This window comes from Heterocephalus glaber, unplaced genomic scaffold, assembly GCF_053883595.1.
Source record: "Heterocephalus glaber isolate CG9 unplaced genomic scaffold, H.glaber_assembly_v1.0 deba00001600, whole genome shotgun sequence".
NCBI classification, from domain to species: domain Eukaryota; kingdom Metazoa; phylum Chordata; class Mammalia; order Rodentia; family Bathyergidae; genus Heterocephalus; species Heterocephalus glaber.
The window spans coordinates 21,125,229-21,150,029 of record NW_028258372.1 but is presented as its reverse complement, the minus strand read 5'-3'; the positions used below and the strand labels follow the sequence as shown (position 1 = coordinate 21,150,029).

The window sequence follows — 24,801 nt, the reverse complement described above, 5'->3', positions numbered from 1 at the left end:
CCTGTGATCACGTGATGCACTCCAGCAGCCAATCGCCTCTTACCTCAGCCGGCGGGCCCCCCCCTTTCGGCTCGCCCCTCCGCCCCCGCCTCCTGAGCTCAGCTCCGCCCCTTTCCTGCTGAAGGCTTGCGCCTGCGCACTGTGCCCTGCGCGCTCCCGCCCTGGTGCGCGCTCCCCGGGGGGAGCGGAGGCGGTGTGCGTCGGGGGGGGCGGTGCTGGAGACGAGCGCAAACCTGAGGAGGAAGGAGTGGGGCGAGCGCGCAGGCCCAGAACCGCCCTAGCCGCGGCTGCCGGCGACGCCCCAGAGCGGAAGAGGGAAGTGAGTCGCGCCGGGCTGCGGGTTCGGACCGGGCTGGGCTTGTGAGGTAGAGCCAGCGCCGAGAGGAGGCCTTCGCTGCCAGTCGGGATCCGGGATGGCGAAGAACACGGTGTCGTCGGCCCGCTTCCGGAAGGTGGACGTGGATGAGTACGATGAGAACAAGTTCGTGGACGAGGAAGACGGGGGCGACGGCCAGGCCGGGCCCGACGAGGGCGAGGTGGACTCCTGCCTGAGGCAATATCCTTGCCTGGACGGTGCGCCGCCGCCCAGTCTGCGGGGTCGCGTTCCCTGCGGCCCGGCTGGAACCTGGCCCGCCGGGTCCTCATGTTGGGAGGGCAGGGTCTTTCCCAGGGGTTCTCGCGTGGGACCCCGAGTTGCGCCCCAGTCCACTTGGCCTTGCCCGGAATCCTCAGGCTGCGCGAGTGTGCCGCCTGGGGAACGGGCCCTGCCGACCGCGCCCTCGCGGCGCAGGGCAGTCTGAGCTGGCCGGGGGACTGGAGTGGGCGCTTAAGTTTTCTTTCAGAGCTCCGCTTAGTGAGGTCGCGTCAGCTCCAGAAATTTCTGATTGGAGCAGAACGGGCCTGTTTCTTTAATGATTTTTGTTTTTCTCTTGATGCTTTTGGTTTGGGTAGCGATGGGATAGCTGATTCCTTACTAGGAGGGAAGGATCAGTTCGCCAGTTGAGACCTCTGCTTTGAGTCTATGGGCTGTTTGGGGGGGGGGGGTTGTAAGAGAAAGGGATGTGGGCAAATACAGGTTGCACATAATTTGTTAACCAGACAAAGGGAGTGAATACAAAACTGCAACACTCGCAGTAAGGAAGTTTGGACCCTTTTACCTGCTAGGAAAAGGACAATAGAAAAAGACAAGGAGTGCATGTGGAGAATCTCTGGAAATATTTAAAGTAAATTCCAATGAATAAAATAGGCAATGAGTCATTGGTATGAAGCAGAATCATTTTTGTGATCCTGAAATTGTTTCCATTTTAGTTAAAATATGGCTGTCAGTTCCTGGTTTCTGGTTTTGCATGTTTGAATATTCATAACTTGAATTACCATTTGGATCAGATCATTTTTAGAACAATGTAAATGTTGCAAAAATCACAACTGTGGTTTTAGAAAATCTCAATAGCTCTTTATACAATTGTAATTATCCTTGGGTATATTCATGAAGAAAGCTCATCAGTGTTGTATTAAATTATAATGGAGAAATATATGAGCAACTATATATTGCTGCGCAGTGTCTTGCAGGCTCCCACCCTCGAAACTGTATCTTGTTATAAAGACACATAAATACAGCATTAAATGTTTATCAATATACACTATAGGTTTTCCTTTGATTGCCACAACTTCCAAAAGCAGTTGTTACTGTTTTGCATTAAGTACTTGTTAACTAGTTTAGGTCTAAAAAAATAAGCCAGTCTACAAAAGGCATGCTTCTTTAGAAACCTAGGTAGCCTTGAAAATAGCTTAGCCGCAACCATAGATGTTTTTTCTTCAAAAGATAAGTGAACAGTAGTCTTTCTAAAAGCATTCTTTGTGATAAATGATACTTTATGAAACTAACGTCGTTCTTAATGAATCCTAAATGGTACTGCTGTGTCCCTGTCAGTGGATCTATTTTTTAATCCATTCATTTCTTCTTACCTTTGTTATAACCAGGAGAGACAGACTCAGGGTGGGATAGCACAGATGGAGGAACAAGTGAACTCTGGTTTACCTTTTAGGGGAATGACTGTACATTCTGACTGTGATTGGCCTTCCGTTTCTCGTGCTTGCTCACTGGTGCTAAAGAGAGACTAAATTTAATAGGTATGGTCTAACCAGTTTGAATAACCTTTATGAAATAGGGAAGAGTATCTAAGAAAAAATAACCTGCCACTTAAGGGTTATGTGAATTATTACACCTTCTGCAATACCTCTGACACTTATCAAAAGATTGCTCCTAATGTGTATCATTCAGATTGCTAAAGCAACCTCCCACAGTTTCCTACTAGCATTTCAGTATGAAGTGTTGGTCTTTACTTTTCAAGTTAGAATCATAAGACATATTAGGCTGTTTCATATGGGGACATAATAATTTTTATATATATTTTAGGGTTTCTTTAATACCAGTCTGGGTTGTTTGCATACATTTCACTTGGAAATGAAAGATCAAGGTATTCATTTCATAGCTAGAACCAAGGGTGAAATAGTCTTTGCTTTATTTTTAAAATAGTCTTATGTTCTCTTTTAATTTCAGTACAGTATTTTACTTTTGATTGACATATTGGAAACCAACACATTGAATTTCCAATATCGAGCATAGTGACCATAGTAATTTTGTTTCTTATGCATAATCTTAAAAACTAGTGATTCCAAGTGGTTATAATGCTCACCCAAGAGCTTCCCTTTGCTGTTACTCCCTTAACCTCTATCACAGGAAATATGACAGCTGCTCTCCAGGCAGCTCTGAAAAACCCCCCTATCAACACCAAGAGTCAGGCAGTGAAGGTGAGTCACAGACCTCTGCCATATCTTACTGTTCTTAGCAAAATCTTCTGAAATCTCAAAAAATCAACAAATATTTTCAACTGTTTACTGTCTTTGGCTTAGAAGAGCATTTAGTGTGCTTTGGTAAAAATTTCATATGAAAAAATAGCACTGTAACATGGTTATGATACGGCTACATCATAGAAATTCAAATGATAGAGAAATCATTTCTGTGTGTTTTCAAAGGAGGCCACTCAGGCTGTATTTAAGCAAAGGCATAAAGAACAAGTAAAACTTATACCAAAATAAACAGGTTCTGTTGGCTTCTTAACGATTTTTTTAACTATACAGATATAAAATATTTCATATACAAAGTTCAGAGATGAGAGGATAAAGGGATCATAATAACCACTACTCAGAGGAAAAATTACTATTTGGTGTTGCTCTATCCCTATGGAGTTTTTCTGTGAGTTTTTGTTTTCATAAAAATAGAATTTTTAACCTCCTTTTTCAAGTGTATAGCAATATATATAAACTTTTCCTTAGCAATAAGATTATTTCTGTAGCATTTTTAACATCTATACACCAATTTGCTGAAGTTTATACATAATTGATCCCCTTTAGTCATATAATTTAAACAGACTATTTTTCCTGGTTGTGTACAGTACTGAAATGAATAGTTTTAGATAAATTTTTAGTTACAGACATTCTTCTCTTAACAACCAAGTTCCATTCCTTCAACTAGGTAGTTACATGAATTGGTCACTAAATTAGGAATTGTATATCGTTTGTACATTACAATATTGAAAACAAGGAAATGGGGAAATGGTGAAAGGAAACTCCAACCTGATGGCTTTGCTTTTATTTGGATAAGTCTTACATGCAGTGCTGTAATGTATAACAGAATGTAAAACTACAGTACTGTACTGCACAGCACAATCAGCAAAAACTACAGTACTGTATAAACAAGATGTTTACAAAAAAAAAAGACATTGAGCCTCTATCCACAAGATCTACAGAACTATACAAAAAAAAAGATGTATCACAAGTCGGAACAGTTGTTAATCAGTTGGGTCGTTAAATCTGTATTTCCTTTCAGTAAATTCCTAGAAATGAAACACTATATCAAAGAATGAACCTTTTTAAAGACTATGGTACATAAAGTATGGCTAAATTGCTGTTAAGGCCAGTTGTGCAACTAAGGTCCCCTGCAGCCATCTTTCACTAGTTCTGAGTCGCACTGTTTAAAATGAAGCCTAAAGCGTCAACATTGCTGTCAGTGGCTAGTCATACAATTCAGAGCTTCAAGAATCTCTGTAATTGAATAATAGTAAATAACTTAGGTAAATGTAATAATTAAGCAACAAAAAATTTTGTAAGGGGAAAAATTTTCTTTGGTTTTTAATACTTAGGAACATCATGGAAATTTCAGTTTTACCACCTTCTGCTCTTATGGGGGTGGTTTTTATCACAGCTTGTGGGTGGGAGGTTTTAATTCTGGATGCAAAGATATTTTTCTGAATCAAGTAATTGCACAGTCTTTAAACTGAAGATAACAGTAAGTGGTAGAACAGTCTGGAGAATCCTGAAAGTAAGAAAGCGGAAGATACTACTTTGTGTTGAATAGAAGGAAAAGCAAATTGTTGAAAGGGTCAATTAAGTATTCCCTTTGCTTGACTAAATGGGTAAGAAAATAATTGCTTTTGGAACAGACTTTTACCAAAGAAGAAAGATTATTATAAGTGCATGTCACTATATCTATAGATAATGAAGCTTAACACTTAATAAGTCTTCTTAAAATTTTAAGTAAGAAAGTTTTAAGAAAAAATTATTTTTGAATAGTTCAAGGTAGAATGGCAAATCAGTTTTCTTGTTTTGTTAGGATTTTTTTAAAGACCAAGAAGGAAAATTTAAATGTTTTAATAAATTGTTATATTATCATATCAATCTGCTAGTAAATCTCAGCTCTGCCTTCAAATATGCCAAGAATCTGTCCACTTTTTACCACCTCTTCTGCTATCATGCTAACCAAAACCAGCCAGTCTTATTGCAATTACTTCCTCATTGGTCTCCCTGCCTTGTCCCCATGCCCCTACAGCTTATTCTCAACATAAATGCCGAAATGAGCTTATTAAAATTAGTCAGATTATGTTACCACTTTTTAAACCCTTCAGTGTCTTCTCATTTCTCTCAGAACAGTTATGCAAAGTATTTATAATAAGTAGAAGTGGTGGCACATGCCTGTAATCCCAGCACCAGAGAGGCTGAGGCAGGAGGATCACCATGAGTTTGACCCCAGTCTGAGCTCAAGACCAGCCTAAACTACATAGTAAGACCCTGTCTCCCAAAAAAAAAACAACAACAAACAAAAGTATTTTAAATAAATCAGTGGCCTACAGGTCTTACATGAACTGCCTTTCCGTGACCCCTCTGACTTCCTCTCCTATGGCTCAGCCCTACCCACATTGAGTCTTTGGAATACACTGAACCTGCACCAACAGCACATGTTCTTCTGTCTAAAACACTTTCCATATCTCCAAGGTTTCCTTTTTTCACATCCTTCAGGTGTCTGCTCAAATGTCATCTCAGCAAGGTCTCTTACACACATCTAAATGCTTTATTATATATTTCCCCTAGGATCGGGCAGGCAGCATTGTCTTGAAGGTGCTTATCTCTTTTAAAGCTAATGATATTGAAAAGGCTGTTCAATCTCTGGACAAGAGTGGTGTGGATCTCCTAATGAAGTATATTTATAAAGGCTTTGAGAGCCCCTCTGACAATAGCAGTGCTATGTTACTACAATGGCATGAAAAGGTAAGATATTATAAATCTGTATAATTCCTTTATAATAGAGAATAACAGTGCCTCCCTCACCTAAATGACCACATTGACTTAATTGTATATATTTATTATTACAGATAAAATGCATGAAAATGAAAAGGTTTGAGGCTACCAGCCTCTTAAGAGTTTCTGATTTACATGTATATTTTCACATATATTTAGCACATACATTTTTATTCATTAAATATTGTCTTGAACCTTGAATTAAATGAAAACTTTGCAGAAGAAATTAAGGAATAAAAAATCAGTGATCAAAAGGTGAAAACAACCCAAAGTGGACACATAATATATGGTCCACAGAAGAGAGACTATTAGAGAAATGGAAGAAAATCAGGGAAAAAAGGCAAGGGGGGATAATGGGAGAATGAAAATATTTCTTCTTATATGAAGTAGTCTAGAGTAGATAAATTCAGACAGACAGAAAGTCATAGAGGTAGTCAGGAACTGGGGAAAGCAGGGACTAGGGAGCTACTAAATAGACAAAGCTTCTATTTGAGGTGATGAAAGTTTTGATAATAGATTATGGTGATGGCTGCATTGTTTATATTTTACCACATTTGTTTTAAAAATCAAAGAAAATTAGAATTCTTAGGTTCATTTCTCCATTTTCATGCATTTTATTTTTCAATGTAAGCAAATGCTGGCACACTACCCATTAAAGAGAAAAAGAAGGGATTTTGAGCTCTGTATAAAGTTGGTACGGTAATCTTTAATACCCTACTCTTACTGGTAAAAATATATAAATAATAACATTTAAATAGAACCATGAGGTAAAGAGTGTGTTCTCAGATATTCTTAAAATTCTCAAAACTCAGTTTTTTAAAAACTATTGATTGTTGTAAGTTATATGTATGAAACACGCATGTGTATAAGATTTAAGTGCGGGGGGGAGGGTGCATGCCTGGGGAAGTAGTTCAGTGGTAGAATACTTGCCTAGGATGCTTGATGCCCTGAGTTTATCCCTGACACGGTGGGGGGGGGGGCAGGCCCAGTGGTCAATTCCTGTAGTGCTAGCTGCTCAGAAGCTAAGGTGGAAGGATCACTTGAGCTCAGAAATTTAAGACCAGCCTGGGCAACTAGCAAGATCCCATGTCAAAAAGGATAAATAAGTAGTAAAACTTATTTAGCCTTGGTTGAATAACTATCCCTTGCATGTTATCAAAAAGCTAATATTTGTAGATAAAGTAAACATTCCTCATAGTTTTTCCCAATATAGTCCCCATATATGCCTTTTTTTTCTTTTTTTTTAGGTACTGGGGATCAAACTTGGGTCCTTACACTTGTGCAGCAGGTGGCGAAACCACTGAGCTAAATCCCCGGTTCCCCATATATGCCTTTTGTCCCATCATAATTATGAATAGTTCTCCTTTTCAGTCTAAAGTGTAACAATTTGAGCATAATTTATATGGTCGTGTTATTCATGGAACACTTTCTGTTTGTCAGGCAATATACTGTTCATTTACATTTCACTTAATCCTCACAACTCTCCAAGGTATGTAAACAGGTGAAGAGCCAATTGTAAAACCCAAGTAGCCTAGTCCAGGATAGAGTCAGGATCGTAGTGAACATCAATTGAGAACTTATTACAGTCCAAGCACGCTTCCAAAGACTTTATAATATTAACTCACTTAATCCTCATAAAAATACTAAAAGGAAAAACTTGCCATTATTCCTCTTTTGTAGATGAGGAAATCTGGAGGCATGTGCTAAGTCTTCATTTTTTCCTAATATCAGTCACCAGTGTTTGCCAGTTGTGTCTCCTGAATGCATCTCACATCTATCCACTGAGTGAATCTCTAATACACCAGTTGGCAGCATCTTTCAGTCTGTTGCTGTAGCTTCCTGATTTCCCAGCTGCCGATTTTGCCTCCCTCAAATCTGTTCTTCACCCAGCCACCAGAATAATCTGTTTAAAAATGTGCCCTTGTCAGTTGCCTGCCAAATAAAGTTTGAGTATCCAAGCCTAGCCTCATCTTCCATGTCATTCTTCCCTTAGACAGTAGCAGTTCCAGCTTTTTCCTGATTGTACTAATCCTTTTCACATCTGTGTACATTTGCTCATGATTTTCTGGTGTCAGACTTAACACATGCCTCCAATTCCCTCATCTACAAAAGAGGAATAACAAGTTTTACCTCCTCGTCCATTTAATGTATTATTTTTCTCCAGGAGGTTTTACCTAAAACATTGCAATAGTAGTATAATCAAATACTACTGTTACACCACCTAAATAAATTAAAAACACCATTAAGCCTAAAAATGACCCCCCATTACTGAAAATAATTGCACACCCAACCCCACCACTAATAATTAATGCCAGACCTCCATAGACAGGAGAAGGTTTCACAGATAGGCCAACAAACCCAATAACAAATATACTTAGAAGATATACAGTGTTTAAAATCATAATTCCCACATGGAATTTGACCATGACTAATGATATGAGGTATATGCCCCTTCTCTGTAGCACCCTTAAGCATAACTCTTAGCATTTTAGACATATTAAAATTTTTTTATATGACTATCTCCTCCCAGCATCTAACTCAGTACACAATGGTACTCAACATTTTTGTTAGGCCACAGCAAAGGTTCTCTTTTTTTTTTTTTTTTTTTTTTGAGCCAGTCTCATTGTTAGTTTAGGCTGGTCTTGAACTCATCAGGTAGCACTAGCTGGCCTCGAACTCATGGCAATCCTCCTGTCTCAGCCTCCCAAGTGCTGGGACTTGGCCAGTGTCAACATTTTTGGACAGAAGTAAACCAGAGCTTCCAATTCCTAACACTTAATCATGACTTCCAACTTTTCAAGTTAGAGTTATAGTTTAAGTTTGTATGTTCTTAGCTCTTCAGTAGTATCTTCTTACCTTGGGGGAAAAAAGTCTAATTCCAACTAATTAATCTAAATGTATATTAGTAATGGTTCATCCCATTTTAATTTCTTCCTAACTGGAAATAATAAGAGATGTGCAGAACATCCTGCGTTACATTTGAGCACCTGTTTTAGGCAAGAACACTATGCTGTGACTTTTTTTAAAAAACTATTTAGAAACAGTGTGGATAAAGTACCATTCCTCACAGTTGTAAACTAGTATCTGAGTAGAATGTAAGACCATGAGTGCAAGGGCATTGAAAGGTTTATTTTTTATGATATCTCTAATGCTGTCAACAGTGCCTAGTGCATAATGGGTACTCAGAGTACTTACTAAATTAATGAATTCACACTCTGTGGTGTACATATTTCTTAGGAAAACTCTCTTACTTAGTATGAGACTTGACCCTCTATGATTATGTGAACATTTACCTTTGGTTTGTGTTTAGGCACTTGCTGCTGGAGGAGTAGGATCCATTGTTCGTGTCTTGACTGCAAGGAAAACCGTGTAGTCCAGCAGGAACTGGCTATCCACCATGCGAGTTGATGGTACAAAGACCAAAACAACCAAATGCCACCGCTGCCCTGTGGGTAGCACCTGTTTCTCTCAGCTTTGCCTTGCTTCCTTTTCGTATCTGTAAAGAAGAATATTATGTATCAGTTTTTTCTTTAATGAAAATCAGGATAATGTAGAGGAAATTTTGTTTCAACAAGAGTATTTCACTTTGACATAATCATTTCAATGATGTGTATACCAGTCTATATATAGTATAATTTACATTCAACTTTAATTGTGCAATTTTTAACTCCTATTGGCTGGATTTTATGTTGTTTTATATTATTTTTAATTAATACTGAGATTTGATCAGAATTTGAGGCCAGTTTCCTAACTCATTGCTAGTGAGGAAATGATCTCTATTTTTTAAAAAAAAGTATATATGTGAGACTGGCAGCTATTAACATTGCACAACTGGACCATACTTCCCTTATTTAAGCAAAATGTGTTTTCAGAACAAGTAGTGGGTAAACACCACTACTAGTTTCCAGTTTTATGTCTGTTTGCCTCCAGATTATCTATGCTGGGTTTAAGTATGCTACTACTTTTTAGCATCCAATTATCATGGCCTCTCAAGTTCTTTGTGGTCACCCAGGGTCCAGAGCAAGGAGTCTTGCTCTATACAGATGTATCTATAAAATACTAGAGCCTGTTTGGCAGGAACATCAAATTTTTCTTCCCATAATATGGCTCTGTTTGGGGAAACTACTCCAAATTAGAAAGGATGCAGAAACGATGCTGTAATTCTAATTCTGGGCAGCCCTTGAATGAAATACTATTTTCTTTAGAAATATAGTAGCTGCCTTATATATTATATGGTATATAACAAGTACTTAATATACCATTTGATATACCCTGTAAATGTCTTCAGTATTCTTCAGGGTAATTGGGTCTCAAAGAATTTGGTTCCGATCCAAACAAATATAGTCTGTGTTTCAGCTCAGTGTTTTTTAAGAAAGAAAATGCCACGCAGCAAAAAATTGTTTACTTTGTTGGACAAACCAAATTGGTTTTCAAAAAATGACCGGTGCTTGTAAAAATTTGTTAGTATTCAGTGGTTCCAAAATAAACTACCTGAATGCATATGACCAAGAGAGAAATCAGCCTGTGTCTAGTATTTACATTGGATACCAGTTTCATAATCACTGACTTATGTGAAAACTGGTGCAGAAATTCTATAAACTCTTTGCTGTTTTTGATACCTGCTTTTTGTTTTCTTTTGTTTTGTAAAAATGATAAACTTCAGAAAATAAAATGTCAATGTTGAATAATTTATTTTTCCTACTTTAATACTTATGCATGCATGGGTAATTTAAAAGATTTCCTGGTGCTACCACCATGTATTGTACTCTAGACAGTTAATTTGGTAGAGTTCATAGAACTACTTTATATAAATAGGAGCCAGTAGAGAAGAGGAGTCATTACTCTAGTGATGTCAGAGCACTTCTAAGGCCTTTGGAGGGAATCCGTGGCCCTCTGGATGGCAGCAAAATTCCTGTAGCATCACTGCCCAAACACTTAGACTCAGATGTGCAGATTTGCCTCTCAAGTGCAGTCATTCCCAGTTTCTAAACTCTTTTTTTTTTTCGCTACCGGGGATTGAACTCGCGTCCTTGTGCTTATACCTCAGGCCTGTTTCTCATACAGTACTACTAACTAAATTCCTCTTTGTTTTTTTTTGACAGACAGGGTCTCACTAGATAATTTAAATTGACCTTGAACTGACTGTGTACCCCAGGCTGGCCTGGAACTCACAGTGATCCTCCTACATCAGCCTCCCAAATGCTGGGGTTACAGGCATTCAGTACCACACCCGACTTAAGTTCCTGCTTTAAAGCTTTAAAAGCTTATAGGCGATTCAGAAGACTATGAGTTAGGAGAAGCTAAGCAGTAATTAAAAGAAGTAAGTAGTTACAACATAACCACTTACAGAAAACAAAAGTGATACTGCAGTGCTTTTTTATAGAATCCTTAATATCATTTCTGAAGTGTTGGGAGAAATTCTAGAGTTCCATATTCTGTATACACAAGAATGGCTATGTTTAAAGTCTGCTGGCCTATCAAATATACTCAGAAAGGTAGTAAAAATACAAGCAGTGCGGCACAGGAACCAAATCAGAGAGCATCCCCGCTGGAAACAGTGAGCTGAACTGATACATCCTGGCTAAATCACGCAGGTTGCAGTAACCATAGCACAGTGCCATCCCTGATGGAGGGTGGAGGATGGGGCCAACTGTGGAAAAAAAAATGTATAAAAACCAAGGGACACTTTTGCACAAAAATGGTTCTTTACCTACCATACTTTTCTACTTTCATATCAATAGCTTTTGTTTTTGCCACTTTTTAAGTGGGGAAAAATGGCAAACATTGAGTCATACTTGATAAGTATGATGTCTTAAGGAGATCCATTAACACAAGTGAAGTCTGTGTAGTGGTACAAATTAACTAAATATTTATTTTTAAGCGTTTACTGTGATCACCAAAATTATAAGGGGCATATAAGAAGAATAAGATCTAAATCTTCCTCACAAGTTGCTTTCAGCCTAATTGGGAAGATTTAGATACTGTAAAATTCATGTCCTACAATTTAGCATTTGACTGTAAATGCAGTTAGGGCTGAGAGAACAATGAGACCGGGGTGGACCAGAGTACAACGAGACAGATCAATATGAACCAAGCCTCACAGGACAGGGGAGAAGGTCCAAGTGACAATAAAAAGAAGAGGGCCGGGGATTTAGTTCAGTGGTTCTGCTGCCTGTCTCGCAAGCACAAGGACCCCAGTTCGATCCCCAGTACCAAAAAAAAGAAGAAAATAAAAAGAAGAGAAAGTGGGTTTAATTTCATGTTCTTGTGGTTTTAATGTTTTTAACATAAATTCTAGACAGTGAAAGCTATTTATTAAACAGATTAGGCTTTCATAAAGAATCTTCATGAGGGATTCAGGACAGGAGATTATAGGAAATCATAGGATTTCTTTTAGCTGAAGTAGACATTGATGGTCACTTAATCTCCCCTCATATTTTATAACAGTAAAAATGGGAAAATCAGATTTTCTAAGAAGAAAAGCATCTCGATTTAATAATAAAGAACTTCACTTATTAAAAGTTATTATGGGGCCAGGGATTTAGCTCAGTGGTTCTGGTGCCTACCTCATGAGTGCAAGGTTCTGAGTTCGATCCCCGGTAACCCCCCCCCAAAAAAGTTGTTATGAATAATTTTATCCTTTATTTTTTTTCCCATTGCTAGGAATCAAACCCATGAGCACTCTACCAAATTTGTTAGTTATTGAGACACCAGCAATAGTTTAGCCTGGGTCTGAGTGGCCAGAATTACCCTGAGGTGATATGATTATAATGCAGATAAATACAATGCAGGAAACAAAACATCTCTAATAAATGGTAGTAATGTGACTTTTCATTTTTCAAAACAAGATTCTGAGCTGGAGGTGGACTAAGGCAAAAAAAAGCCACCCTTTATTGAGTCTTAACCTCCGCAGCTGAATTTTAGAGAATATATGTAATCTGCCCAAGATCAGACAGTTCGTAGTTGGTAGAGCAGAAATTCAAACTCATCTGCCTGACTCCAAAGCTATGTCACCTTCTTTCTCAGTCCTGGTGCTTGAGGAATAGAGATACTTCTAGGACAGTTAAAGATAGATTTTTCTCTAGAAACCCCAAACCTTGCTACATGGAGGATACTGTTGAGCAATATGGTCAACTCCGAAGCCTACCCTGAGGCAAAAATTGACCGATGTAGAAGTCAGAAGATTGGGAGGGGTGCCATGACAACTAGGGGCATACTCAACAGCACATAGCTCATTTTTCACTTTTACCTGCACTCTGATGATTCTTTATTAGAGAATTTTATTTTATTTTTAATAAACTTTATTTTATTCCATTCCCCCTCTCAGACCTTCTCCCCTCCTTGTGTACAAAAGCTTTGTTTCCATTTTTTCCTTCTATTTTCACTTTTTTTCTTGTCCCTTCCTTTCTCCCTCCTCCCTTGTTCCCCTTCCCATTTGAACACTTTCTTCCCATTTTCAAACATTCATTACACATTTCAGTCCTTATTTCCACTTTTGATTTCTCACATCAGAAAAACAATGTATTTAAACATGTGGCCAATTTATTTCACTTAGTAAGGTCTCAAGATCCATCCATGTAGCTATAAATGTCTGAAGCTCATTCTTTATGGCAGAGTCGTACTCCATTGTATAAAAACCCCGCATCTTTATCCACTCATCAATGGATGGGCATTTGGGTTGTTTCCAAGATTTAGCTATTATACACTGTACTGCTAAAAACATGGGTGCACAAATATCGCTGTGGTATGATGCTTTTAATTCTTTTGGGAAGATACCAAGAAGAGGTATGGCTGGGTCAAATGGAACCTCTAGTTTTAGTTTTTTGAGAAATCGCCACACCGATTTCCACAGTGTTTGTAGCAGTCTACACTCCCACCAACAGTGGAGAAGGGTTCCTTTTTCTCCACAGCCCCTCCAGCATTTGTTATTGGTTGATTTCTTGATAACAGCCATTCTTTCTGGAGTGAGATGGAATCTCAACATTGTTTTAATTTGCATTTCACAATGACCAGTGATGTTGAACATTTTTTCATACATTTATTTGCTCTTTCTAATTCTTCATCTGAGAAGTGTCTCTTCATTTCAGATGTCCATTTTTGGATTGGGTCTTTAAATTTGGGAGCTCTGATTTTTTTTTTTTCTTAGTTCTTCATATATTCTAGATAATAGCCCTTTATCTGATGAATAACTGGTAATAAATTTTTCCCACTGTGGGTTGTCTCCTCACTCTGTTAGTGGTTTCTCTTGCTGAGAAAAGCTTTTTTTGGGGGGGTGGGGTACTGGGGATCGAACTTGGGACCTTGCGCTTGCGAGGCAGGCACCGGAACCACTGAGCTAAATCCCCGGCCCCTAGAAAAGCTTTTTAATAAGACGGGGTCCCAGTTGTTGATTCTTTGTAGTATTTCCAGTGCAGTGTGGATTTTGTTCATGAAATCTTTGCCTGCTACTGTGTATGCAAGTGTTCTACCTACTCTCTCTTCCAGAAGATTTTTAGTGGTTCTGTTTTAATATTTAGATCTTTGACCCATTTTGATTTGAGGTTAGTGTGGTGAAAGATAGGGGCCTAGTTTCAATCTTAAGCATGTGGAAAGTCAGTTTTTCCAGCACCATTTATTAAAGAGGCTATCTTTGTTCCAGTGAAGATAAGGTGGCTGAGTGTGTCTGGAGTTGTGTCTGCATCCTCTAGTCTGTTCCATTGATCCTCAGGTCTGTTCTTTTGCCACTACCATGCTATTTTTATCACAGTAGCATGGTAGTATGATGATTTTTTAATCTATTAAAAATAGGCAGGGAGGCAGGGCCGGGGATTTAACTCAGTGGTACTGTACCTGCCTCACAGGCACAAGGTCCTGAGTTCAATCCCTGGTACTGGAAAAAAGAAAAAAAATCAGGTAAAGATCAAGTTGCAAGAGAAAACCACACACTTTTGTGACCCAAGCCCTCAGTCACTTTTTTCTAGTAGAATTACGTATGAGTTTTTACCTTGAACTTCATTTTTAATGGATTTCCTGTTTTCTGTTTTCATAGATGATATATTTAACAAACAACTATTTTAATTAATCTTGTTGTGGGCCAGGGATTTAGCTCAGTGGTTCCGCCGCCTGCCTCACAGGTGCAAGGTCCCGAGTTTAATCCCCAGTACCAAAAAAAAAAAAAAGAAAGAAAGGGAATTAATTAATCTTGTTGTAGTTCCATTGAGCAAGAACCAGAGCTACCATCTCATATCATTGGCCAAGCTCAAGATTATTGGTCATAACTAAAATTTATTAGATTTACACATAATCAAAAAAAAATAAACAGCACCAAAAGGATTGGTGACAGGACAATAAACCCAATTTAAAACCATTTTTTAGGAAAAGGTGTTCTAAAACAAGGCTTCTGTATCCATGATCTCACCATGGACCGCTCTCCAGCTCTGTCTGCCTCAGCTCCGCATTCCTGAATGCCTATAGGAGAACCCCATGTCAGAATGTTCTGTGGACTACAGGATGGTGCCTCTTAAACCAGCCAAGACAGAAAGGGCCTGGGAAGCCCACAGGGGTCCAACATAGCATCTGCCTCTAGGTGGCGCTGCTTCACCATGTTGATGCAATCACAACCCCCATGGGACACAGCTCACTTGGACATTTTTGTTTTGCTTTGTCATTTATGTCCCTTGGTTAAGCATAATAAATATAAATTATCTTTGTTCATATCTCATTTCCTTTTGAAACAGATCCCTAAAGTCCACATAACATGAAACAAATTGATTAGTACATGACTCTTCTGAGTTCCACAGTCCAGCCTTAGAAGAATCCTGTATTTCCAGCCATGCATTTGAACATAGCTTCTGGATCTCACTACTAGATTCTGTAGCTCCCCTGAATTCACTGTAGCTGTGTCTCATCCCCCACAACCCTTCAGCATAGTTGATTCTCAATAGGTATCTAATTGCTTCATAATAATGATTTTTAAACCAAATCATGAAAGATTACCCCAAGCTACATGCACAGAACTCTAGGATACCAGAATAGATCAACATATCAGAAGCACAAACTGACCACTATACCAAGTAATCCTCACAGAGTTCAGATAGCCTAGACACAATCAAGGTTTGTCATGAATTCAGTTCATGTCAGCGCAGACATTTAAGCAAAGAATTTGTCGGACTTAAGTAAAACTCAGAGCCACCATGGGCCTTAAAATGTTTACCTATGCTGGAGGTCACCAGAGAAGGTGATAAAGGACAGAATTGCAGCTCACATCTGTGACTCCATGGAAATTTATATGATACAGCTCTTACTACTCTGGCAGCTTCTGAGATTAGAGATGTATCCCAATACCCTTTGTTTCCCTTAAAGATAAAATTTTTACAATAATGCCCAAGAGCTTATATCACCTTGAGTCAGGTTATTCTAATCATGTCAACCTTTAGGATAATGCCATAAATGGACAATACCACTAAGTATTTTTGTTTTGTTTATCCCCAAACCAAATCAAGATTCTAGAAGCAAATCTAAGAGTTTCTTCAACTTGATGGCTGAGTTAAATGTCCATGTTTTCACTGACCAATGATTTTATAATTTTATTCATTTTAATTTTTATTCATTTGTTTTCAAATAACTTGCTCATATGGTTGAGTATTCAAAAGGTTAAAAAAAAGTATTGTAGTAATTCTCCCTTCCACTGTAATCGTCTCTGACAATCAACTAATATCATCTAAAACTCAACTAACATCAGATTGCTGAGCATCCTTCCAGGTATAGTATGTGTATTTACATGTAAACATCTTTACATTCCCCCCTTTGTTTACATAAACACTAGCATACTACCCCTAGTGTTCTATGCCTTCCTTTCTTTTCATTAAATGTATTTGTGGTGATAATTTCCTATCAGTATGTAAAGAACTTCTTTATTTTTTTCTGATTGCATGAACTTCTACGAGTAAATGTACCTAACCACTTATCCATTTCCATGTTGATTTAGGTAGTTTCTGATATTTTGCAATTACCACCATGCTACAGTTAATAACATTATACACAAATTATTTTATATAGGTTCAAGGCTATTTGAAGAGAAATTCCTACAAGTGGAATTTTACATATTGCTAAATTGCCTTCCTTAGAAGTCATATCAGTTATACTGTCTCTAGCAAAGTAGGAGAATGCTTGTTTTCCTACCCCATTACCTACTCTGTACTTGCCATCAAATGTTTTATCTTTGCTAATTCAATAGGTTTTAAAAATTGTATCATATATTTGGATTTCTCTTATTGTGAGATTGAACATCCTTTCATGTGAGTAATAGCCATTTTATTTTCTCTAATTCTGCATTTTCTTTGCCCATTTGATGATCTTTTCCTTATTGTCTTGCAGGAGCTCTTTTGATCATACAGAAATAAGCCTTTTGTTTGTGATAGGAATATCCAGTAGTTTCTCAGTTTGACTTTATAATGGGCTTTATTATGAAGGAAAATATCCTTTGCTTGTTTGTTAATCTTATGGAATTCAGAGTTTGAGTCATACATACTTAGAGAGGTTTTCCTAATGCCAAAATGAAAAAAATATATATTTTTCAAAGTTTCCTTTGGTGTTTGTATGATTTTGAACTTTAGAGTTTTCATTTTAAAACACTGTTATTTTTCTTCCGAAGCCACGGATCTTAATGATTAGTTTGTCCCCCTAATTGATCAGTTAGATTGCCTTTCCTAGGTTTTTTTTGGTATGGGGGATTGAACCCTGGTCCTTGGGCTTGCAGGGCAGGCACTGGAACCACTGAGCTAAATCCCCAGCCCATCTTTCCTAGTTTTGTTTTGTTGTGTTTTTTTTCCGGGAACTAAAAAAAAAGACTATTTATTGAGGACAAGAATATGCAAACAATATAAAAATCAAAAGCTTATCTAGCATTTAACTAACTTTCCTTTCTCTGCTTGTCCAATCGAAGTTGGATGTTATTTGTACATTTTCTAAGGGTCCTGATCTGCTCATGAAATCTTTATACAAAGGGAAACTGAGGGGCAGATTCCATAAGTGGCCCTTTGGGAGAACTCTCATCTGGGCAGGAGTAAATGTTCAATTCTTCCTACTTCTTTCCCTTCTGCTTCATGTGCACTACAAAATAATCATTGCACGCAGTGGTGAGGCCTGCAATTAGTGAAAAGAAGCTCTGGAAGCCCACTTTGCCGTCTCGGCACTGGTCCAGGTCCTTCATGATTTTGTCCACAGCCAGAGGATCTTTGATTTTCCAAAAACCCAGGGAACTCCTTTTCCATGAGTACTCGCAGGTCCTCCTTCGTTAAGTAGCCTTTGTACCCGGCAAATTTGTGAAATGTAAACATTATGGTTTCCATGGCGTGTTCCATTAGGGATGGCATTTTGGTGAAGTCTGTCGAAACTGGGGCTCTCGGGCTTCGGGCTGTGGGCGGTGGGCGGGCGGCAGCCCATCTTTCCTAGTTTTGAGGATGTTTTTCTTGCAGCGTAACAGCTAAAACTATTCTGCCAGTTAATCTTGATTGTCAGCTGGATTAAGAGACACCCCCCCCAGGTTACTGGATTGTGAAGGTGCTGACCCACTAATGGGCTGACCTACTGAGTTTCATGGCTGAATGGGCTGTTAGATAGTTGGAGGAAGTGGGTCACAGAGGTGTGACCTTGAGGAACATATCTGGTCTCTGACTGACACCTTCCTGTCAGGCACTTCCCCTGCTCTCTGCTTCGGGGCCACCAGGAAGTGGCAGCTTTTCCCCACTGTGACCTTCTGCTGTGATCTTCCTCTCCTCAGATCCACACCAGTCATCCAGCTGACCGTGGAATGAAACCTCTGAAACTGACCCAAATAAACCATTTCCTCCTTTAAGTTGTATGTGTCAGGCATTTTGTCCCAGCAACAGAAAAGCTGATCAATAACAACTTGTATTGGTATTTCATATGTGAAAGTGCAGTTACACTGTCATTCAATCAAATGCATGCCAGTGACTAAAGTATTTAAGATATACCTTATCTTACAGGATCCAGAGTCTAACGAAGTGACATACAGGCAACAACTAAAGACACAGAATTACAAAATTGGAGAGATTACTTTTCCAAAAGTAAATATTAGCAAAAATGTATTTTTTTTTAGTTTTGAAGGCTATATGAGTTTGCCAAATAGAAGAAAGTGAATACCAGAAATCACACTATTAGTTACCCAGAATCCTGTTCATTATTGGTATTAAATCAAGTTAATTAACTGACACTATGGTACACTAAGTGTGTGAAGACTGGTTCCAGATTTTTTGGTCCTCAGATCAAAAGCAAGATTTCCTTAACTTGGACTGGGGATTTAGCTCAGTGGTTCCGCTGCCTGCCGCACAAGTGCAAGGTCCCAAGTTCAGTCCCTGGTACCAAAAAAAAAAAAAGTATGAAGATTTCCTTAACTTGATTACAATACCTAGTGTTTATTCTAACCAGAAGGAAAACATCTGCCACTAAGATGCAGCCACTCACGAATGACGTGGCAAGGCAGTTATGGGAGAGGAACGAGACAGGCAGAATATCTGCTGGATAGTGCATCGCAGGGATGCTGTGCTGGGTAGGACATGTTGGCTCTCAACGATTACTAGTGATGTCTGGTGTGGGTTTAAGAAGGGTAGAATCACAGCACACATGCTATTCCTGCTCTAAATTATATTCAGTACCTCTTTGCCTTCGACTTTTATCTAAATCCCCATCCCCAGCTAAAAGTAAGGCTGCCTCACAGCACAACTTTACAGGGCCACACAGCTGTGGTGTAAATGGTGCCACACAAATGGAATGAATCAGTGTAAAGGATCTCCCCAGAGCTACACATAATAGGACTAAAGCTCTTCCTCCTTTTTATATGACAGCCGCTGAAAAACATGAATTTACATTTCTCTGAAGGTCTGCTCCTTCTTGCTTTTATTACTAACAACTAGCCTCCTCCACCAGAAGACCTCTGAAGTTTCCCACCTTGACGCTCAAACCAAGTTGACTTCTCTTTCTCCATTCCACTTCCAAAGTCCCAGGGAAGGATTCTGGACCAATCAACTGAGAAGTAGACTGGATCATACTTTACTCACACAGTGACTTTCACTGTAACCATATGGGTGGAATGTAAAGAGGAAAAGTTCTCAGAAATGGGATTATTATTATACACACCAAGAAAAGAGTATTTCATATATACGTTCTTCTAGGACAAGGTCCATGTATTATTTATCTTTGATTGCTTTATAAAACCTTGTACATAATTAAGGCTCCTTACACATTTACTGAAGGATGAGGCATCTTTTGGTGAACAAATGAATATAGGTGTGTTACTGCCCCATTTTAATGAGGTTACTTTGGAGGAGTATATTGCCTAATTAATCTCATTCTGGTGATCAGTTAGACTTTAGGTGTCTGGTATTTAACCAGATTTTCTACTACATGAAAGACTCCAAATGGTGTCTTATAAGAAATGTGGTATAATAAAATAAGTTCTTACTTCAGAACAAACAGACCCTGCAAGCTATGCAGCTTCTGTGAAGTCTCTTTATCTTTCTGAGCCCATTTCTTTATCTGTAAAGTGAATTTTAGTATGAAATTTTATGCAGCATAAATCAATAAGGAGTGTCAAATGCCTGGCACATATACTAGATTTTTAAGAAATGTTAGTAATATTTTTATGTGCTAATTTATTGGCTGATGTGGGTCTTAATAAGTTATTTCTTAATTTTTCAATTCTGAGAAGCCAAAAACTATGTCTGCGTAACTTACTCTTTTTAAAGAATACTAAGCAGAAGGCTGATTATGCTTGGGAATTGTAAATATGCTACTTGGTGATAACAATGTCTGAATTACTAGAATAATCTAGCTAGTTTTTGTGGGGGACCACCCTACTGAATATGCCCAAAGCAGGATGTAAGCAGTATAGGCTGTAAAGAGTTAATCCCACATTTGGCTTGTTTTGAGAAGTGAATCTGGCCAAAGCCTACATGCTGAGATCAGAGTGACTTGCACCCAAATTCTGTTCCCAAAGTTAAAAACTTCTTTACTAAAAAGACAAGGTTAATTATTAACCACAACCTATAATTTGTCTGTTCTGTTCCTAATTCAAGAATGCTTTATCTCTTCCTTTACAAGCCTCACCTGCATCAGCAACATATCCGTAGCAACTCCACATAGTCCCTCCACGTAGCCCCTTTACCTCAATCTAACTATGATGTCACCAATAAATATCAACAGGTCTGGGAGTTCAGCCAGTTCTTTGCTTGTTCAGCCTTGCTTGCATAGACATTGGTCTTCCTGGTTTCCTGTATTTGTCTCTTTAACTCTGTCTCTGTCTTTCTTCTCCACATGCATCATAGCAGCAAGCAGGAGATCGGTACCCACTGCAGGGGGCTCCAGTAGGTTTTCACACAGATGCCCCCCAATTTATTCTCTACACAGCAAGACTTTTTAAGCCAATGATTTTAAAATATAAAAATTACTATCAAAAAGTCTCAAAGGTTTCCCATTGCTCTTGGTATAAAACCCCAACTCCTTAATATGTCCAAAAAACTCTGGAAGAACAGCCTCTGTCTCCCAGGTTCACTGCTCATCCTTAATGTCTGAGCCCTAGTCATAGTACCTTTCCCTCTGCCATGCTCCAACCAGCACAGGGCCTTTGCACATGCTGCTTCCTTGGCTGGTTGTGCCCTTCTCTTCCCCCTTCCTATTCACATAACTAAATCCTCATTCTGTTTATTTCCTCATGGAAACCATTCCCAGCCCCATTTGACATGATGTAGATCCCCCCCCGCCTCGCCAGCCCTTTTCCTGGGTAGCACTTGGCATTATTGTAATTTATATTTTTTGATTATTTAATTATCTAAGTCACTACTAGATAGTTCATTCCATGAAGACAAATACTGTGTCTGTTTTTGCCAGTACAGTTCTCCCATGCCTAGCACCCAATACAAGTTAATTGTTCCTTAGTAGACAAGGTCACCATGTCTAATTACACAATACTTACTTAGCAAATGTACAGAAAATACTGCTTAGGACAATGAACTATGAAAAATAAAAATCACCAGCAGTGTATATTGCCTATTACCACACAACAAAGTTCTGCCAAAACCCCTGAATGGGGATGGATAGAGCTGAGGAATTCAACACAGAAATCTCTCTAAACAGCTGGCACTCAAGGGAGATTCTTTCTTGGACAAAGCCAGGCTGTATTTGTCCCAGTTACAAAACTATTCTCATAATCTTCTGTTAGAAACAACTCTAGCAGTTATTACACTCAGGTAATAACTCACTGAGCTGGATACAATATGTGTGTCTTATAAGTAAATTATACTTCCAAAGACAGGAAGGAGAGAGGAAAGGAATAAGAGAGGATGGAACAGAAAGAAAACCAGGAGGACAGGACAGTGGCGGATAGTCTCCACAGAGTGTGTTGCCTGTCCGAGCCCAACTCTCTCCAGGATGCTGAGAGAACAAAAGACCTGTGGACTTTCTGCCCTCATTCCAGCTGTACCAAATGAACAGCTAGTGTTGGCCCTGAGCCCTTTCCTCAGCACAGTTCATTCATTGTTGATAGTCAGTAGTATGCACGATGGAGTAATAGAAGATTAAAGAACGTCTCTGCAATAACAAAATGTGTGTGTGATATTGGGAAGGATTAATGGGTGATCCCCCCATACATTCCTTCTTTTATTTTGCAACCTTTTCCCCCTCTTCCTGTGGAGAAGGAGACTGCCATTTGTCTCAGAAAAGAATTGTTGGGCTGAGGATTTAGCTCAGTGGTTCCACCGCCTGCCTCGGAAGCGCAAGGACCCAAATTCCATCCCCGGTACCAAAAAAAAAAAAAAAAAGAAAAGAATTGTCATGGAGCAAAAGAATGTACAGCAAATCACTGGTTTTAAATTCCAAAGCCATGGTTCTTATGTAACAGTGGGAGAGAGAATGTCTGCTAACCTGTCTGCTCCAGTCCACCATTCTCTCCTCTCCCTGCCAACCTCCCGGCCCCTCAGAAGGTAGATAAAGGAGAAAGACCAGGGAGAGGAGAAACAGACCTGTGCACTGAGTGCAGAATAAGAGGAGGGACTGGAGGCTTCAAATGGTACAGTGACAGACCCCAAGAAAAGTGTGCGGACTTCAGAGCAGGCGAACTTAAGTGGGTTTAAACCTAAAAGATCCGAGTATGCCTGGAACTGGGTAAGATCGTCTTCTGCCTCTAAAAAAAAAAAAGAAATAAAAATAGAGTTTGGAAGAATAAAGACTTGAATGTTTTTAGCATTTCCACATTAGTGGAACAAATTGTGCCACAAAAGTACAATTTTCTGAACTGCATGGTTTTGCTTTCATTTTGCATCACTCTTATCATGAAGACACATTTTCCAAGCCTAGAAATCACGTGTCCTAACTGGTACAGTTTGAAGAAAAAAAATCACCGTGGTGCAGCTGCAGCTCTCTGGCGATTTCCATCCAGAGGTCAGCTTAGACACTAAATGAGGAAGCACAGGGCCCTAAATTCCCCACCACCCCTGCCAACAAGATGCATTTTCCAGGCCCCTGTGCCCAGGCCTGCCAGACCAAATTAGGATAACCAGCCCTGTGACAGCAAGGTTCATTTCCCAGCCCTCTGTACGATCTCTTCCTGAATATGACTGGAGGTGCCCAGAACCAGAGGAGGGCATGAGGCTTCAGCTCCCTCCTGGTGGATGCAATGGCTCAAGCAAAAAGAGGGGCTATGAGTAACGGCTTCCCCAAGCTTGGGCCACCTCAATACCTGCACCCCTACATGTCTTCCCCTCCTCACAGCCCCAGAACCTTGACCTCCAGGAGTGGAAAGGTTTGCCTCGTCCAGGATCAGGTCCTGGCCTGGTTGTGTATGGTTCACTTCTAAGAGCTGAGCTGGGGGGATCGAAGATAAGGTTTTCCCCAGCTACCTCATTAAAAGCTAATGAACGTTAAAATTCTACAATTTTACCTCCCTGAGCGGATGCTGGGTGGACGGAAGTGTGGAGTAATCAGCTGATGTGCAGAAACCCAACTTGGTTGCTTGAATGCTTGGGAAATAGTTTCTAAAGCAAGAGCCGTGGAGATAACAGAGCAAATCCTAGCTCCAGGATGAGCAAACTGGACCAGCAGAGCAACTGGATGTTTACATAGGTGGTGTAGTTTCACACTTTATAAAAGGTGTAGAAAATCCTGATTGAAAGCCAGGTGGCTAAAAGAACCAAAAAAGGAATCCCTTTGAGGTTCACTGAAGATGGCACATCAGAAGAACCAATCTGCTGGAACATTAATTTAAGGAAAAGGCAGAATTACCTTAGATACATTTGTGCAAAAAGTCTGAGAAATTAACCATAAGGCATTTGCATCTTCTGGAAACATGGTCAGGTGCACACAAAATAGGGCTTATTTTCGTATGTTCTGGATTGTTCTCTGATTGTTTTGCCTGAGCTCGTCTGTCATTTTCCACCACAAGTAAGTTTTTCAGGGCAAGGAGCCTTTGCTCAAGAAACCATGGCAGTATGCAAATTGACACGGTAATTATTTGGGGACTTAACTAAGCTTGATAACAACCCTGGATTCCAGTTCTCCCTTTCCTTGGTTAAAATGACAGCAAGGATAGGATAAATGAGAAAATGATGACTATGTAGTTTAGAAGGCGGTTAATTCAGAGATAGAGCATTGTAACGTTTTGCTTAAACAAAATGAAAATGAATTGCTGAACCTTCAGTGGTTAAATTTAAAGTATGGGTATTTGACATAAAAATATAACAAAGGAGCCAATACATTAATCATTTGCCCAGAATTAGGAAGAAAGCATCTGATACGTAAGGATACATAATGGGCAGCTTTTTTTTTTTTCAAACTTCTCAGAATTCTTACCTTGAGGAGAAAGGAGGAAGTCCTCTGCAGAACTGCACTTCCTGTTAGTGGGTTGGGCAGCCCTTCCACATGCCTGCAGTCTGGCCTCATGGTGTCCCTGGGTCTCCAGCTGGCACAAAGATTGCTATCAATCCCAGGAGCAGAATCTGGAGTGAGTACTTGTCTGAGGAGTCTGAGCTTGAGTCTTGAAAACACCAGCAGGTGGCACAGATTTTTCCAGAGTTTTAAATGAAGCCCCAGGGAGCAAAGATCCACCTGCTCCCTCAGGCAGAAAAAAAATAAAGTAGTTAAGAGTTGGTGTCCTCGTGGCTTTGGCAAATGACCTTG

The 24,801-nt window shown here is 39.4% G+C and overlaps 1 protein-coding gene and 1 pseudogene across 1 annotated transcript; one reads left to right on the top strand and one right to left on the bottom strand.

Annotated features, from left to right (window-relative positions):
- The first annotated feature begins 250 nt into the window (after positions 1 to 250).
- Arpc5 (actin related protein 2/3 complex subunit 5) lies at positions 251 to 10,322 on the top strand. Its single transcript, XM_087194430.1, has 4 exons — positions 251 to 557; positions 2,740 to 2,811; positions 5,428 to 5,604; positions 8,945 to 10,322. The coding sequence occupies exons 1-4, from the start codon at positions 414 to 416 to the stop codon at positions 9,005 to 9,007; spliced, it is 456 nt and encodes a 151-aa protein (XP_087050556.1). The 5' UTR covers positions 251 to 413; the 3' UTR covers positions 9,008 to 10,322.
- Positions 10,323 to 17,513: 7,191 nt separating this feature from the next.
- On the bottom strand, positions 17,514 to 17,994 carry LOC101716115 (protein S100-A10 pseudogene; annotated as a pseudogene).
- Positions 17,995 to 24,801: the final 6,807 nt, after the last annotated feature.